This window comes from Rhagoletis pomonella, unplaced genomic scaffold, assembly GCF_013731165.1.
Source record: "Rhagoletis pomonella isolate Grant_MI unplaced genomic scaffold, Rhpom_1.0 Rhpom_scaffold_00017, whole genome shotgun sequence".
Lineage (NCBI taxonomy): Eukaryota > Metazoa > Arthropoda > Insecta > Diptera > Tephritidae > Rhagoletis > Rhagoletis pomonella.
In genome coordinates this window covers 3,606,738-3,624,858 of record NW_023458571.1, presented here as the reverse complement: position 1 = coordinate 3,624,858, position 18,121 = coordinate 3,606,738, and the positions used below count along the sequence as shown (strand labels likewise).

General features: G+C 33.8%; 1 protein-coding gene across 2 annotated transcripts in view; it reads right to left on the bottom strand.

The window, feature by feature from the left end:
• Nucleotides 1–9,997: 9,997 nt before the first annotated feature.
• Nucleotides 9,998–18,121, bottom strand: part of LOC118749522 (CUGBP Elav-like family member 2) — a gene marked incomplete at its 3' end in the record, with an annotated part of 137,702 nt that continues 129,578 nt past the window's right edge. For both annotated transcript variants that reach the window (XM_036484326.1, XM_036484327.1), the window contains 1 exon segment: nt 9,998–10,176. In XM_036484326.1, coding sequence (XP_036340219.1) covers nt 9,998–10,176 — 179 coding nt within the window.

The following is an 18,121-nucleotide window of genomic DNA, read 5'->3' as shown; positions in this document are numbered from 1 at the left end:
ACGTCGCCCTGGTGAAGTCGTTTGGGTGAACTCTAAACGACGTCGTTGTGACGTCGCTTTGGTGAAGCTTTTTCAGGTGACAGAAGGGACTCAAAATGGAGAAAATTAGCGGCATCTCATCACAACAGCGGCAATTAGAAGTACGCTTTAATTGTTGATGCCCAGCTCTCAAAAATGATTAATATACTTAAAATATTATTTCAGAAGCGTTCCAGCAAAAATTCAACGAATCTGTGGAAATAATAGAGCGAATAACCAAAAGATATTTCCATTATGCTGGAGACAGGATCTCAAAACGGAATAAAAGAAATGTTTCACAGTCGTCTGCATAAATATACTATCGTCATATTGATAAGTTTTAACAATTTATTTTTTTGTTACTTCATTTTAGTTATCTTTATAAAAATTGGGTTTATATTTTAACAAGGACCATATAGTTCAAAATTCAAAATTGCGCAATATACATATGCATGTATGTACATATAAAAAAAAATTAACAAGCTTTTATAAAGATTTTAAGATTTTTATTCTGCATTAAAGAAACACATTGAAGCAGTTTTAAAGTCCATTGAAGTTTGGTATGTATAATAGAATACACGGTGCCTCAAAGCATGCATTTTCTGTTATAAAATTCATATGGATGAAAATGCGCAGTACCGCAAAAAAAAATAACACCAAAAATCAATGTGAGTTTTGTGTTACTTCAAACCTGTGTTCTATTATACTCACATTTTATGGACTATAAAACTGCTTCCTAGTGTTTCTTAAATGCAGATTAAAAAGCTTTAAATTTTTATGAAAGCTTGATGAAATTTTTGTATATATACATATATATGTTTGTATGTATACTGCACATTGCTTTAATTTTCAACTACATGGTCCTTGTTAAAAAATAAACCCAATTTTAATTAATTTTAAAGATAACTAAAATGAAGTAACAAAAAAATTTATTGTTAAAACTTATATTATATTAAAATATATTAAAATTTTTGTTTGTATTTTATGACTGAATGTTTACCTTATTTTTCTTTTTTATTAATATTTAAGTATTTATGTATATTTAAAAAACTTTGAAAAAAAATCAACGAATTAAATTAAACTATTTTAAACTAAAAAAATTGTTTTTAATTTTCTAGCAACTTTGAGCATCGTTTTGCAGCTCGCTGGTATATCGTTCTTAGGGGCTGCAGGGGAGTCGTTTTTGCGACCCGCCGATAAGTCGTTTTTGCGACCCGCCGGCGAAGTGTGCTTTTCATCCGACGGCGAGTTCGCCGGCGAGTCGTTTGCGTTTGAGTTTCTATTAAATATCCCCATACAAAAATTACTTTCAATACACTTTTTTTCTGAACTTCGCAGATTCTTTTTCATATTCAGGACAAATAAAAGGAAGATCGAAATTTTATACTATCATTTTGAAGTTATGTCTGACGGTGTTCGAATATGGGGCCACCCAGAGCAGAATATGTAAACAAATATGAAATGTAATAAAATAAAGTAAATAAATAAGTAAATATAAAAGTAAAAAAACAAAAAAATATTTTGTTTTTCTTATTGATATTTTATGTCCAAAAGTAGTTAGTTACAAGTTAGTTGACATGTAATGCAGAGGTATCCAAGTCTGACTTTTTTGCGGCCATCGCCCCACAAAAGTAGTAGTTAGCTTTTTTCGAACAAAATACACAGTTAATAGTTAGCACTAGTGTTCGCGTAAACAGACTAAAGTTAGGTATAAGCTAACGTCACTCCCTGCAGGGGACGTCGTTTGGAAAATTGGGAAGCTGGTGGCTGCTTTCTCGGTTCGTGGGAATGTGTGTATGTACGCGTTCGCCCTAAGTGCAAAGCCGTGAAGGTAATTGATATGGAGAGCGTCAAAAGTGCAGTTGCTGCAGACACCTGATAGCGAGTGTTTATGTATAGCTGTTATGTTTACCATTTGTTTATGTCGTATGTGCTTTTTTTTCTTCTATTGCTCAACATCTTGCATCTGCTGCTTTCCTCTTAACTATTCTGCGTCTTATCTTAAGTTATTCTTTATTTACTCTTCTCTTGAACTCGTAATTGTTTTCTTAAATACATGCCATGCGTTACTCTGTCTTTTGCCAATGTCTTGTTCTTATGCAAACATATATACATGTTGTATTTGCTTGCTTTTAGTTGTTTCTGTTTTGGTCCAGTTTTGCGAATTTAAGTATAGGTCTGTTCGATAAGTCGGGCTACCGCGTTAATGAAAATAAGAAAGTTGTTATTGACATTTTGTGTAAACAAAATGATGGTCTTAATGTGGTGCATTTTAATGCACGTAGTCTAAGCCGAAGTTTGTTTGCTAGGTACGTCTTCGAAGAGTCTGCGGTGGATGTAATTTGCGTTACTGAGACTTGGTTTCAAAGTGACTTTCCTGACTTCAACCTTTCTTTCAATGGGTTCAATTTATTGAGGCATGACCGCATGCATAAAAAAGGGGGAGGAGTTGCAGTGTACTGCAAACAAAATCTTAAATTCAGACTGCTAGCAAAGTCGAATAATAGTGAAACTGAATACATCTTTACTGAAATATCTGATGGCGAAAACAAAATTCTTGTATCATGTGTGTATAATCCTAGTAAAATTTTTTGTCTAGATCCATTTTTTGCTGAACTGTATGAATATGTGTTAGATTATGAGCGTATATTGGTTTGTGGAGATTTTAATGTAAATTTACTTGTGAATGACCCTTATAGCTGCAAATTAATGGATCTATCCCAACGAGATATGCAAATAATTCTCCACCTAGTCTCCTAGATTACTTTATAACCTGTGATCTCAAGCATATCCTTAAATTTGACCAAGTTGACTTTATTTCTGGCCATGACTTAATATTTTGTACTGTAGATGTTGTATTGAATCGTCCAAGCTTAAGCACTAAATTTGTTTATCGTGATTTTAAATCATTAAATGTAAATTCATTACATTCTGACTTGAGTAAAGTAAATTGGCGTGAGTGTTTTTTTCTTGCCACAGTTGATAATAAACTTGACTTCCTAAACAAACACCTGACCATGTTATTTGATGTTCATGTCCCTCTTCGTTCTGCTAATGTTATAAATTAATCATGTCCATGGTATACTTTCAGAGTTCATTCTGCCATTAAGAAACGAAATAAATTTTATGCAAAGTGGAGAAAAAATAGTACAGACTTGTCCTGGCGCCGTTACAAAGAAGTTCGTAATGAAACTAACAGTATAATAAAGCAAGCAAAGCGCTGGTATAGCAATTCTAAACTAGATCCCTCCCTTCCATCTAAAGAGCTATGGCGCAATCTAAAGAATTTTAAAATACATGGTAAAGAAAGATCTGAGTGTGATATAGACGTTGATGTGCTTAATGATTAATTTGCCAGTAGTATATCCAAAAGTACTGTCGCCTCAATGGATTTTTCATCCTGCACCAGTTTAAAAGACGAGTTTCAATTCACGACAGTTAGTGAGCTTGACGTTCTGAGATCACTATCGAATATTAAGTCCAATGCTATAGGTGAGGATGGAATTTCGTTGAAATTTGTAAAACTTGTAATGGGATTTAACATAGGCCCTCTAACCCACATATTAAATCATTGTTTTACAACCTCTTGTTTCCCAGCAATTTGGGAAAAAAAGATATTATACTGCCAGTTGCGAAAAAGATGAATGCTAGGAGTTTGAGTGACTATAGGCCTATAAGCATATTGCCTGCCTTCTCTAAGGCTTGTGAAAGCTTGATGGCGAAACAAATTTCGGCATTCGTGCAAAAGCAAAATCTACTCTCCTCATTACAATCCGGGTTCAGGCAAAAGCATAGTTGCCCGACTGCAATGACTAAAATACTCGATGATATAAGAACTAACTTTGACAATGGTGACTTGACTCTTCTCTGTTTACTCGACTTCTCGAAGGCTTTCGACTCTGTGGATCATAACTTGCTCTGTCTTAAGCTGGAACATTATTTTGGTTTCAGTAGAAGTTCAATAAAACTCATGATCAGCTACCTTAAGGATAGAATACGGAAAGTCAAGTCAAGTAATTCAATTTCAAATTCAAGGTATGTAAATACAGGTGTCCTTGGTCCGCTTTTATTCAGTCTCTTTGTCAATGATGTTTTTTCTAAGTGTCAGTATGTGAATGTGCATGCGTATGCTGACGACGTACAATTGTATTTGTCCAGTCGTATTGGTCTAGTTGAAGATTTATGTTTCAAAATAAACAGTGACTTGTCTGCAATATCTGTTTGGGCTAGTGATAACTCTTTGTGTTTAAATGTGTCAAAGTCATACGTCTTGCCTATATGTAACAAAGTAGTATATGTTGAAAATATTCCCAAATTGTGGATAGGTTCTAGTTCGCTAAGTTTTACGGAAAAGGTAAAAATTTAGGTTTCATTGTTAATACAAAACTTACGTGTACTGATCATGTAAATAAGATGGTAGGAAACGTGTATGCCATACTGCGCAAATAAATCCAGTAGAAACCAGGCGCAAATTAGTACTTCAACTGATTTTGCCACTAATCACGTACTCTAAGGTGGTGTACAGTAAATTAGATTCGATATCGTGCCATAAAGTCAATGTTGCCTTTAACAATGCTACACGTTATGTATATGGGATCAGCAGATACATACAGAAACATATTTATCCTCGGCAGACAAAGATATTAGGCTGCAGCCTTGAGAACTACCTGGCTGCTAGAAATTGTATATTTATGTACAAACTTATTGTGTGGAGGATGCCTAGCTATCTGTTTGAGAAGTTGATATCAGCCAAATCACGAAGACACCACATTCTTATCGTTTCAAAATTTAATTACTTAACATCCACCAGACTATTCTTCATTAACGCGGCTAGAGTTTGGAACTCGGTGCCGGAGTCCGTAAAGGATGGACTAGGCAGATTCAACTACAAGACACTAATTTATAACTATTTTAAAACAGTATGATCGCAGGGTATCAGGGCATTAAACTCTTAAAACTCTTAAACGTGTATATTTCTGCCTTTACAATTCAATCCTCAATTTCTATACTGTTTTTATTTATTTCCTCTTTCCTTACACTTCTAACTATTAAGGATAATTTGTAATTTAATTTAATTTAGGTTTAAGTAAACATTGTCATTGTCATTACTATTTTACTTTCCACGTACAGTATATAATGGATGAAGTACTATTAAAATACCTAAGTCTTACCCTGTACTACTAGAAAAATAAATAAATAAATAAATTATAGTTTGCAAGTTATGTCTTATCTTTTGTTTGAGAATATATTTCCTTCGAATACATTTTTTAACGATATTTACTTTTTATAACTTTTATCACAATTTAGCATCGTAATTTAATATTTTTCAACGGGTTTATTAAAAATGTTATTCAAATTTCTTTTTTCCACAAAATTTATAATTGAATATTTTTTGTTTGGGGAATTTGAAGATTTAATTTCGAATGTTGGTAGTTAGTTCTGTTAATCAGTACTTATCATACTAACGCCGTCAGAATACAACCAATGCTTGTAAAAGAACGAAGACCAGTTTCGATATTTACTGCAAGTTGTCAAGGAACACGAGCAAAATTTCCGAATTGTAATAAAAGTCAATTTTTATAACTTAAACTAAAAGAAAAAATATATTTTTGTATCAATACTGTATTAAATTATAAAATTTCATATGGCGGAATAGATTTTTTTTCTGTTGATATTTTTGATGATATTTCTTAAATAAAAACCTTATTTTTCTGAAATAGATCATAAATTATCTCACAATTCATAAATTAAATGGATAAATGGGAAATACCTTTTTTGTAGAGCGTTTAATTTCCTATAGAAATAATTGAAACTCAGTTGACAATAATTTTTTATTTTGTAACTTAATAATTTTTTAGTAAGTTACAAAATTCAAAACCACAAGTTATTTTCCTTAAAATACTTCAATTTTTGACCTTGAATATCTTTAAATAGTTAGATTAATGAAAAAAGTATTAGAGACCATTTTTGTAGAGCGTTCAATTTCCTATAAACATTGACGATGTAACTGGTTTAACAATCTATTGGTGAAAAGATATGACCGTTTTTATATGAGACTAAATTGAAAATTGAAAACTATGATGAGCATAATCTCCCCGTGAATATTAAGAGCTCAGATGTGGTAAGTACTTTCTAGAGGTACCTAGGAACTAGTTTTCGTGTGTCGAATCCAAAAAAAATACTTGATTTTTTTTGACACACCCTAATGCATACATATATATATATATATATGGAAATAAGTTCATATAAATTAAAAGAAAAAACGCATTACGGACTTTATTTTCAACTACAGACAAAAAGAAAATTACTGCAATCCTCCAAAAAGCTAAATCTATCACATTCAATGTATTTTATCAACTCGCATCAAGGTCGGGTGCCAACATTATGGAGCCGTGATATGCTGTGTCTCACTAGCTGTTTAACCAATCCTTACCAAACTCGGTACGAGCCTTTCCCTTGGTTCGGAGAAGCACTTCGTGGAAAATTATTCCAATCGGACTAAAATTGCACCCGCTTCCCGTATAACGGTAAATTTCAGACATACGAATACTCCGATATTTCAGTAACTCAGGACGCTAATTTAATACAAATTAATAGTTACAACAATCTCTTAACAATAAATAAGACTGCTATAGACTTTTAGGAATAGGGCGTGGAACCGCCCACTTTATGACTATAAGGTGTATCTCGGCAACCACTTTATCGATTTCTACGAAACTTTTTTCAATTATGTCATTAGGTCTAACTCAGCAAAAACCCAACACGGACTTAAGTAAGGTTTTTTGTCAAAGAATTTGCAGAAAAATTCAAAAATGTGTTTAGCAGCTTCTAAGCTGCTTTTTTTTATTATTTATATCGAAAAATCATTCAAGTAAAACATCTGAATAATTTGTGTTTATACTGAAATATTTTATAAAGCATTTATGTTTTAATTTTTATCCGTCATCATCAACAGTGGTGTTGGTACATTATACACATTGTGAAATATGCTTGCAATGTTTCCTGTAAACCTTTTTGTCACAATTAATACAACAAATTTTTGTTTTATTATTCCTGGTAGATATTCCTGGTTTCGATTGCTGTTGCGTAGCGCGTTCGCTTCTATATCAGTTTAAAAACATCATTCTCTAAAACCTAAGTAAATGAATATCATAATAGTTAAAGTAATGCTAACGCAAAGTTCAATTTTAAAATTACACATGACAAAATACTTACAAAATAACAATTTAGATTTAGACCCTTATCACAAACTAACTTTTCCAACTATTTGTAAGAAAAAAATTTGCGAATTACACTAAAATTTATATGAGACACCGACTTTCAAATACAAATATCAACTGAATGATATAACGCAGCAAGTAACGGTTAACTGTGAACCATGCTGCATCTCAAAACTTACAAAGTCACTAAGTGGCAGTGGCCGGCTACTACAATAAGTATTTGAAAACCACAAATTAAATTTTTTGCGGCTAATTTGCCGCGGCGCGCCCGCCGAAGGGTATTTAAAAATACTTGCGCCATAACTACGGTGACCATATTAACCAACGTAAAATAAAGGACATTTTTTCAAAATTATTTGGGAATACGTACATACAACTTGTATGATAAAAGTACCTTACCCATATCGTAATTTACATCAAATATTTACCAGTAGCTGCTGTAGTGAAAAATTAAGCCAAATCCTTTTCAAGGACTTCGCAGTCCTTTGCTACCAAAATGCGTTTACCATACCATACAGCACGACGAAGCCAGCACACAGTGGTTCAAAATTGGAATTTAATGTTGATAATTTTCCGGAGCCTCCTTTTTTCAACTAATTTTTACTAATAACAAAAGAAAAATATTTATTTTGGTTAACATTTTTTCCGTTTTGGGAGAACCATACAATTGTTTTCAACTAGTTTTTGTTATGTAACATTGGTTAGCTGGAAACGGAGAATACATTTTCATCAAAAGTGCTACCTTTTCTGCATGTTTTACTAAAAAATTTAATATAATCAAATAAATATTCACAAATCGGGCACAACTAGCCCCTTGCAAATATTATAATCTTTCGTTAAAAAATAAAAATTAATCAAATTAAATGCCAGTTTGTGCAGCAGGGTTTTATTGTTTTTTTTTTTAGTGGAATTGGAAACTTAGCGCGCAACACGATCCTGCTTTACAAATTGTACAAAATTTATCGATTAAATAGAAAGATAGATTAAGTGGCGGCGAAACAAACTGGCGGAGGTTTTCATTATGTTTTGTAAGGGAATTTTTAGTTTTCATATTCTGTGTTTAAAAATTTACCTATGAAAAATGCAGAGCTGATTTAAAGGACAATTTAAGAAATAAAGGACAAAAGGCGTCCTTTATTTTGAATAAAATTATAAAGGACATTGGGTTAAAATAAAGGACTGTCCTTTAAAATAAAGGACGGATGGTCACCGTAGCCATAACCAAATCTCATTCTACCTATTCGCATCGTTAATCGCTGTAATGGCAACACAAATGACAAATGGAATGCGGCAAGGGTAGGGCTGCCAGATTTGTGTGACGCAAAATCGGGGCAATTGTTTGCAAAATGCCCTAAACACCCCAACGTTCTACTTTTGCCTTTTTTTATTATGTATGTGGAATATAATTTGGCCGTACTCTTTAGCAATAGTAAAACACTGTAAATACTAGGGCTCTGACTTTTTTGGCCCCTTTTGTGATTTTCGATAATATTAGTGGTATTCACCAAACTGAGCAAGTGGCCTGGCACTCTGGTCTGATTGTCAGGCCATTTGCTCAATTTGGTGAATACCACTATTGTAAACACATAAAATAACTCACGCGGATATTCACGTTAGAAAAAAGAACGAAATTAAAAATTGTTCCCCAAAACATGGGAAGAGTCAATAACATACTCGTTTTGAATATCGAGGGCATAAATTCAATACCCTCTATCTGCAATTTTCACAAAAACTACTTTGCGATGTTAGAACCCATCTGGGACTTACCTGTTATCACTGATGTTTATTCTTACTTTGCTGTGTAATAATAAATTCGTCTATCAAGTGTTATACAAGTTGAGCATTAACATTACCGATGACAGTTAAGTCCTAAGTGGATTTTAGTATCAGAATCTCATTTTTGTAAAAAGTTCAGATATAGGGTATTGAATATAAGCCCTCGGTATGCTCTTAATTCTTTTCAATTTCCATTTATCACAGTAAGTTACAGTTTCATTAAGTTTTTTTCTATGTATGTATGTATTTATTTGTCAAATATGATTCGGTTGGAAGGCATACCAAATTAAAATTTATATTCAGATCTACCAATTTTAGCATATTTTAGAAAATGGGGTCAAAATCATGTGTTTTCCAATGAAATGATTTTGGAAATGTTTCGGAAAAATTTCTGTTTTTGATGAAAAAATATTTTTTGTTAAAATATGCGTTAAATTTTTGTACCAATATACTTTCTTGGCTATGTATCCTTATACAGCGTTTAATATCATTTGCATATACCTTTCATACTGTGACAAAAAATAGGGATTTCTAAATTATGCAACCTAAAACATTAAAACATGCCGATTTAGAAATATTTACCATGCTCCGACCATCGAATGCGTAACATTTAGCGCCACAAGAACAAACAAGGGCCAGTGTATTAAGTTAGTAAAAAAGTTAAATACAGCTTTGCCTCTTTGCGAGTTTTTTTCTATATACATTCATCCAAAAATTGCCAGCTTTTCCGATGTTTTGAAACAAGATACGAAATTCCACCACGGACTTAAAAATTTATGAAAAATCATAACACTAAAAAATACATAAGACCCTGTTAATTAGAGATCGGCACGATCATCAACTCAAACAAAAAACTCATATAATTCGACACCGGGACGAACAGTCTAAAACCGGGACATGTCTCGGAAAACCGGGACGTATAGCAGCCCTAGGCAAGGGGCAACGGGGCACGCACTTACTCAGTAATTTGCACACACACTTACCTTAATTGCTCCAATGGCATTGTGCTTCGTTGCAAACGTCACAAAGGCACAGCCTTTGCTCTGCCCATTCTGATCGCGAAGCACTGTACACTCCTCGATGGTGCCGTGGCCTGTGAACAACTGCCTGACATCTGCTTCATTGTATTTTTTGTTCAACATGCCAACGAAAAGTTTGCGCTCTGAAAAAAGCAAATTTGTAGAAATATTAAAAACCTTATAAAAACTGCTAAAACTATTTCTATGCCGGAGGCTGTTACCCTTAATTAAATGTGTATGTAAGTATGTACTAAGGCGGGGGGGGGGGGGGGTGAAATAACACAACCGGCAATAATGAAAATTTGTGTTGCACATAGGTAGTCACCCAGTTTGCGCGAATAGCAAACCGGCATTTAAATATCTGCTTACATACATATACATACATACCTAACCACTTATGCATGTACGCTGAATTCGCCGACAAGCTTTTTTAAAAACGAAGTAAATTAGTACAAATTGTTAGTAATTTTCATTAGAGTTTGAATAACTCCTTTCACTTAATGGCTTTTAGTAACTTTAACGAGATCTAAAGTTATTTTATTTTATTCATTTTAGTGCAGTTTTGACAAAATTGTCTTGCTAAAAAATCTTTTGTTACACTACTTCATTTTATTCCTTTCATTGTACAGGTTAAATAAAAGCTTGTTTTTAAAAAATATTTTTTTTTACATTATTTTATTTTATAATTTTTAGTCCATTTATAAAAGCGTTGTATATTAAAAAGTGTTATTTTATTTTATGTAAAATATTTTGCAATAGATTTTAAAATAATTCAACTTGCAATGAAAGAGAACAGAAGACTTGGCAAGCAAAATGTTGTTTGCTTACGTTTTGTATAAACATACATATGTACATATAGCAGCAGTTAATTTTATTTAAAGAAATGGCGTGTCGTCCATTTCCGCTGTAGAATGGCATACATTTAGGTGCAATATTTAACTTCTTCTGGCGGGGCGACATCTGGAGTCTTTTAATTGTATCTCCTTGATATGATGCCTACAACGAGGTTCATATCTAGACTAGGAATAGCTTTGCTACACTACCGCCGCGGCGCGCCGGCAGCTTTAACAATTTTATAGTGGTTTTACGTTCTTTGGCAAATTACGTTCTGTTAGCCATAAATCTTACTATTTTTTGACCGCCTTTGAATCAAGGCCCCTGGACCATATGGAGAATTCATTTACATTTTAAATTGCAGTGTCATCGTGATTGGAACTATGCTGAAAATTTCAAGTCTCTAAATTGTCGGGAAGTCAGTTTAAAATCGATTAGAAATTTGCGCGATTTGCGCGGGATGACCATGTTAAATAAAAGCTTATAAAAAATAAAGCGAGAAAGCTGTTCTAAGCTGACGCCAGATAAAACTTTGTAGCTTTGCGTGACATTTATAACTTTTCCAGCAAAGCGCGAGACGCAAAAGGTATGCCACAATGAACGCCAAGAAAAAAATTTTGTACCGCTTTTTTACTCGTCAAAGTGGCTGTGTATTTTATATATTTTCCTTTAAAATTATCAGCAATGTAATTAAGTTTTATGTTTCTGCATGAGAACTAGGAATTACGAAACAAAATAAATATTAAAGCGGCTGATTGTCAAAGCGCGCAAAAAGATGGGATTTATGGGGCATGCTTTGTTCATTTTCATACAATTCGTCTTATCTGTCAAAGCGAATCTGTCACGTAAAGCGAAGCAAAAGTTTTATGTGGCATCAGCTTTATCTTCACCTATTTATTGCGCCATGGTTCCGTGCAAACATTTTAAGGTTTTCCAGCAATATTTCCAACATATGAATGGCTGCCGCGAATAACGTTGTAAGCGACAATTTTCTTAACACTAGTTTCTTTAACTTTAAAGATATAAATGTAAAACGTACGTTGTACATATCGAGGGCTTATATTCAATACTCTCTATCTGCAAAAATTCAATTTTTCAAGAGAGCAAAAAAAATGTTTAACAGCTATTTTTAAAAGTGTTAATAATTTTAAGTACCCACGCATGTCTTAAAAATTCACGCTATATATTAAAACTAGGATTTTACCTTTAATTCATTTTATTCTAGTGTAAAGATCAGATAGAGGTTATTGTAATTCGAATTGTAATTATTTATATTAAAAAATGTGCTGATAGGGGATTTTGCAGAATAATGAAAATATCAGTTCTTTAGATGTAAATGTTATGTTAAACTAAGTTTTTAACACATTAATCATTGGTCTGCAAACTTGTTCCCTTCTATTCCGACGTGCTCAGGTAGCCACATAATTTTAATGGTGTTTTTGCGTTGAAATAGTATTTCATGTGGTTTCGAAATTATACGAGGATCATTAGCACTGTTAGAGATGGTTTAGATGGCTGATTTACTGTCCGTGCATGTGAGGAAATTTCCTTGGTTTGTAGAGGCGAAACGTATAGCTTCTAGCAATTGTAAATGCCGAGCAGTACGCGGAAAAGCACCGACGACCAAGCCCTTTTGTTACCGCAAAAGAACAGCCGCTATCATATCTGGAACCGTCTGTAAAAATAAGCTCCCAGTTTATTTATGAGTATAGAACTGGGCAAATGCCCTTACGGTAGAGTTTTTACTTTAGTAGGCATCGGAGTAGATATGAAGTCCAAATCTTTGATGTAGCTTAATACACGAAATAAAGCTGATTGCTTGCTTCATCGTTTTTTTTTTTTTTGAAATCAGGATTCGACGTTGCAGTCTCATTTTTGCAGTGACCAATCTTTGGGATGAACATCTTTGTGATGTACTTTACCTCATGGCTAACCATAGCCGAACGATACTATCGATATTGAGTAAGTATCGATACTGAGGGTATAAAAATGTGTACTTTAATACTCGATACCTTATTTGGTGATTTTACTCGATACTTTCCAAAGTACTCGTAGTATCGAATACTTTTTAAAAAACACACTTTTTAAATTTTGTCTTCCATTAGCAACCCAATTTTCTTTGCTTATATGGATTACTATCATTCAATTTTGTCCATCACTTAAAATAAACTGAAATTTCGTGTGGTCTGTTACATAACGTAAACCAAATAAGTTAAAGTTTAATGGCCTTATTGATAAAAAATAAAGTAGGCTTAAAGAGCTTAAATAAAATGACACTTTCATACATTTTTCAGCTTATAGTTTATAAACCTTTTTTATTTTTAATGAATAAGGCCATACAACTTTACTTTTAACTTTACTTTAAAGTTCACGAAAATACAGAATTTTTAGAAACTTTTAGGGTATGCAGTTTTGTAACCTATTCAACTTTCCGTGTAGGCTACTACCGTTGACTTTTAATTAAAACTTGCACAATATTATACAAAATGCATACCCACAAAGTTTCCAAAAATTCTTAATGAAATTTAAAATTCGTGAAAGTAAATATGTGTGTACATTTAACGTTTAAATTACTTCTAACGTGGAAGTAAGTTCTGCAATGAAATAAAAATCAAATATTTTAAATGTCTATTGTTTTAATTTTAGGAAATAACTAGATATACGATTGAAGAACAAAATAATTTTAGTATCCCAAAAACGTATTTTAATGAGTCTGATACTGAGTAGTATCGATACTTTTTCCCTGATAATTTTAGAGTATCGATACCATGAGCTCGATGCCAGAATGAGTACTCAGTATCGATACCAAAGTCTGAAATTTCGAACCCTAGCTATGGTTCTTCTGACTGCTGCAGGGTAAGGTGTTTCTAGCAATTTAAGAAGCTTTTTGCGCAGTGTCCGTAAATTACGACTCCAAAGTCAATTTTTCCCAATATAAAAGCCCTAATTACATTTACCAGTGTAGTTATATGAACTAAAGAATACTTAAATTATAAAAACTTTATAATATTTAGTCTAGCAAGTAAGCTTAATCTTACATTATGGCAGTGCTGCTTAAAAGTAAGTTTATTGTCAAAAATTGTTCCCAATATTTTCAATGTCTCAGTATACTGGATAGGGGTGTCATACACGGAGAGGGTTGGATGTATACATTTGTGTTTTCTGCATATGTGAAAAACCGAAATCTTAGCTCCTGAAGATACGGACCAATTGCGGCAAGTCCTTAGTCTTAGAAAAAATATAATGGAGCTAACTTTCCCAAAGGCTATATTGAATAAAATAACCGAAAGTGGTGATCCTTGTGGGACACCATTAAAAAGAGTTACTGACCCGAACAGCGAACTTCCGGTTGTAAAGGAAAGACTTAACAACATTGTACATCCTCTCACCATTTTTCCAGCGTAATACTTTAGATATGCAGGGGAGGAGGGAAATGGGTATGTAGTTAGAAACTAATGAATTGTTTCTATTTAGTTTGGCAATAGGAATAATAATAGCAGTTTTCCAGGGTCACCAACTTGAGAAAGAATGGAATAATGGAGTTTGATGACGCTATGTTTTACGGAGTATGGAAGATTTTTTGTTTTATCATATTTGGTTTCGGTTGGACAGATATATCGCATTAGGTAGAACTAGCTTAGCCTGGGCAAAACTAGTTTGACCTAAGATCGGATTTTACCGGTAACATATACATACATACATACATAGGCACATGTAACTTACCTGCCACAAAAAAATGTTAATAAAAATAATTTTCCAGCAAAATTATGTAGATAGAGGATTTTGTTCTTATAACAAAATGTTATTGCAGATAGTGGAATTTTCAAAACGAGAATATATAAATCCACTAAAACTATATTTTAAGGTTGACATAATTGTCATGGCTAAAAAATTAATCGGAGCTCACGTTACCATCAAAAACTCATTTTCATCAAAATTGCAGATGAAGGGTATTGAATATAAGCCCTCGATATTCAAAACTAGCCGAAACTAACAGCTCTCTCTCGTTCTTACGCTCCACAGTGGTCGGAGAAGTTATGTTTTACGCGAAAAATTAGAAGGGCTGTTACGATTACAATAAAAATGCATCATCGTAGTATTTTTGCTATGCTAAATCTGGATATGCCATAAAATGTTCAGTTTGATAGTTGAAAGCTGTCAAATCAACAGCTAATTTCTCTAAAAATAAGAAAATCTTTATGAGAATACCACTTGTTAGGTTTTTAGGCGCACTAGTACGAATTTTATGTCAAATTAAAAATTTGACAGTCGACAGCTATCAAACGGACTGCCAATTTTTATAAAAATCAGAGAATCTTTTTAAAAGCGTTACTGATAAAGTTTTTAAACATGCTGATCACAAATAATAGAAGAGCATCTGACGTGAGCAGACGTGTTTTACTTTCGCTCTGTAAAGTTATTAAATTTAATCGGTAATTTTGTTACATACAATTTTAAACAGAGTGCTAAAAGGTTCGTCTACACGCCAATTGCGTGCGCAATTTCAGTGTTGTTGGTTGTCTAAATTTATATAAACTGTGCACAATCATTGCCGCCTTCAAGGTTACTGCATCTTTTCCCACTCATTTGCCGCTGACTTATTAACCGCCGACGCTGCCGCTGTCACCGCTAGGGACACGATATCGAACAGAAAGTATCGATATGGCACTCATTTAAAGTATCGCTTTAAAAATATCGGGTACCCATTAATATCGGAATAAAAAGACTCGATAATCCAAATATCGATACCAAAATCCAAAAAAATTTTATGAATATAGGTCTCGTATATAGGCCGCTGTGGTGTAATGATTAGAAGTGCTCAAAACTTGAAAATGAAAAACAGCTTCCCATAAAAACAAAATCGCCGTTCAAAGTCGACATAAAGCTGTAGGGACCCCATTTGTGCCATAACATTAATAGCCCGAACATAACGAAAGCGACGAGCTATGGACCATAGCTGTCAAATTATTTTAATATGTACTCTTATGTAGATAATTATTTTGGCGCCGACCGGGCGTCGCGTACGACTGTGGTTGTGGCCAGATTAGATCCGTTTCTTCCTCTTCTTTTATGTCAAACTCGTACAAATTCATGATGTCGCCGACGCATTCAAAAAATCATGTCGCCATCGAAAAGCGTTTAGACAATGAAGATAACAAAATGAAAGTTGTGGCCCGTAGCTCGTCGTTTTTAATGTGTTCAGAACTTAAGGCGCACTTGACAAATCGGAGGAGAATCTCGGTCAAACACTAACATATTGTGTAACAACACGTAGAGATTGAGGTGTTGTCTTAAAACACCGAGGTCGCGGGTTCAAATTCCACCACATGCAATCCTAACAATATTACACATTTCTGCTCTTAAAAGCCCAATTTATATCGGGAAGAATTGTTAATAACATTATCCTTGTAATGTGAGTTTATGACGATACTAGGGTTCTGGTACTCGATTCCTAAAAATATAGTTTTAAAACCAACGAGTAGAATATATCGGTATCCAGTGCCAAAAGTATCGATATGGTATCGTATCGTATCGAAATTCGTGTCCCTAGTCACCGCTATCGTTTTTCTTTTCGCTGCATTAGCTGACTTTGTTCTTGCACTCAGGCTTTTATTGCTGTGACTCGAAGTGACGGTGAATTTTTGCATTTTTGTTATTTTTTACTGCATCTGTACAAGCATGGGAACTCGCACTAAATCTGCGCACCTGGTCGGCATTTCGCCACCAAAACCACCCACGCCCCAACTTAAAGCGGGTAACGACGAGAATTGCCCTCCACCTTCATGGATTACACTGCTTGAAGCAAAAATAGAGAATGCAATGGAGCAGATAACTGAGCGACTAAAGGTGTCAGAAGAGCAAATACTGAGCAGAATAAGCGAGATCACAGCTGACCTGTCTAATATAAAGCGGAGTATGAGAGACTTTGTGGTGAGGCTTGTGAAAGTTGAGAATGAATGTGCGCAGCTTGAGCAGCTAAGTAAGGAGATGTGTAAAAAGAAATTGTATCCTCTTCTATTTCTTCCCGTCTTCCTCTCATGTTCTCTTTTTCCGCTACTTAAACTTTCTCTTAAATCTTGTTTTAACTGTAGTTTCTTTCACGTTTGGTAATATTCGCTTTTTACAGGGTTTTAAGCATAATGTTCTCTGCTTTACTTGTTTTGCCAATGATGGATAAAGATAAATACTTTTCCAAAGGCAGAGATACCACTTTTAATATGATTCGTAAAATCTGGATTGAAGATATGCCATCTTAATGATCAGAGTCTACCATCCAAAATTGACGAAGGTAGATATATATTTGAGTCTTCTGATATAGATATTGTGTGTGTATCTGAAACATGGTTCTCCACATGGCATAACAATGATTCGTTTTGTGTTAATGGTTATACAATTTGGTGGTGGTGGCGTTGCAGTGTTTGTCAAAAGTAGTCTGTCTTGTTCCCTTAAATGTAAGTCAGAAACTGGCAACTTAATAGAATATATTTTTATTGAAATAACATCCAAGTATGATAAAATCCTTATTGGTTGCGTATATAGACCCAACAGGCACATTGCCTATGCACCATTTGTTGACTTCATCGAAAACTTGTGTCTTAATTATAGTAACATTGTTATAGCACGGGATTTTAACAGCGACCTGCTATGTGAAAGTAAGTTCGCGCTAGCCATGCAAAACTTGGGCTTATTCCCTGCTTACGGTTCAATGCCTACACACTTCACGCAAACTAGTAGCTCTTTGCTAGATATATTTTTTGTTAATGACACCACAAAGATTCTGCTATTTGACCAGCTTTCTGTTGCAAGTTTTTCTAAACATGATTTAATTTTTATGACATATGACTTTCAACTGACCTACGACACTAAATCCTATTCATATCGTGACTTTCTACATATAGATTATAAGCATCTTGCAGAAGCTGTGGAGGAAATTGACTGGGGATGTATCCGCAACTTAATATCTAGTAATGAGCAAATTAACTTCTTTGAAGAAAACTTTAGCTCGCTCTTTGATCGGTTTGTGCCCGTTGTATACAAATCAGTCAATGATAAAAAAAGGCCATGGTTCAACAACCATATTAAAAATTTGATATACAAACGCAACAAAGCGTATCGCAAATGGAAGAGTTTCAGAATTTCGGAGAACTATAACACCTTTAAGGCTTGCAGACGAGACGTCAACAAATCAATTAGATTAAGTAAACTAAAATATTATGAACATCAGTTTAGCATTGCGGTTGGTTCGAGGCATAC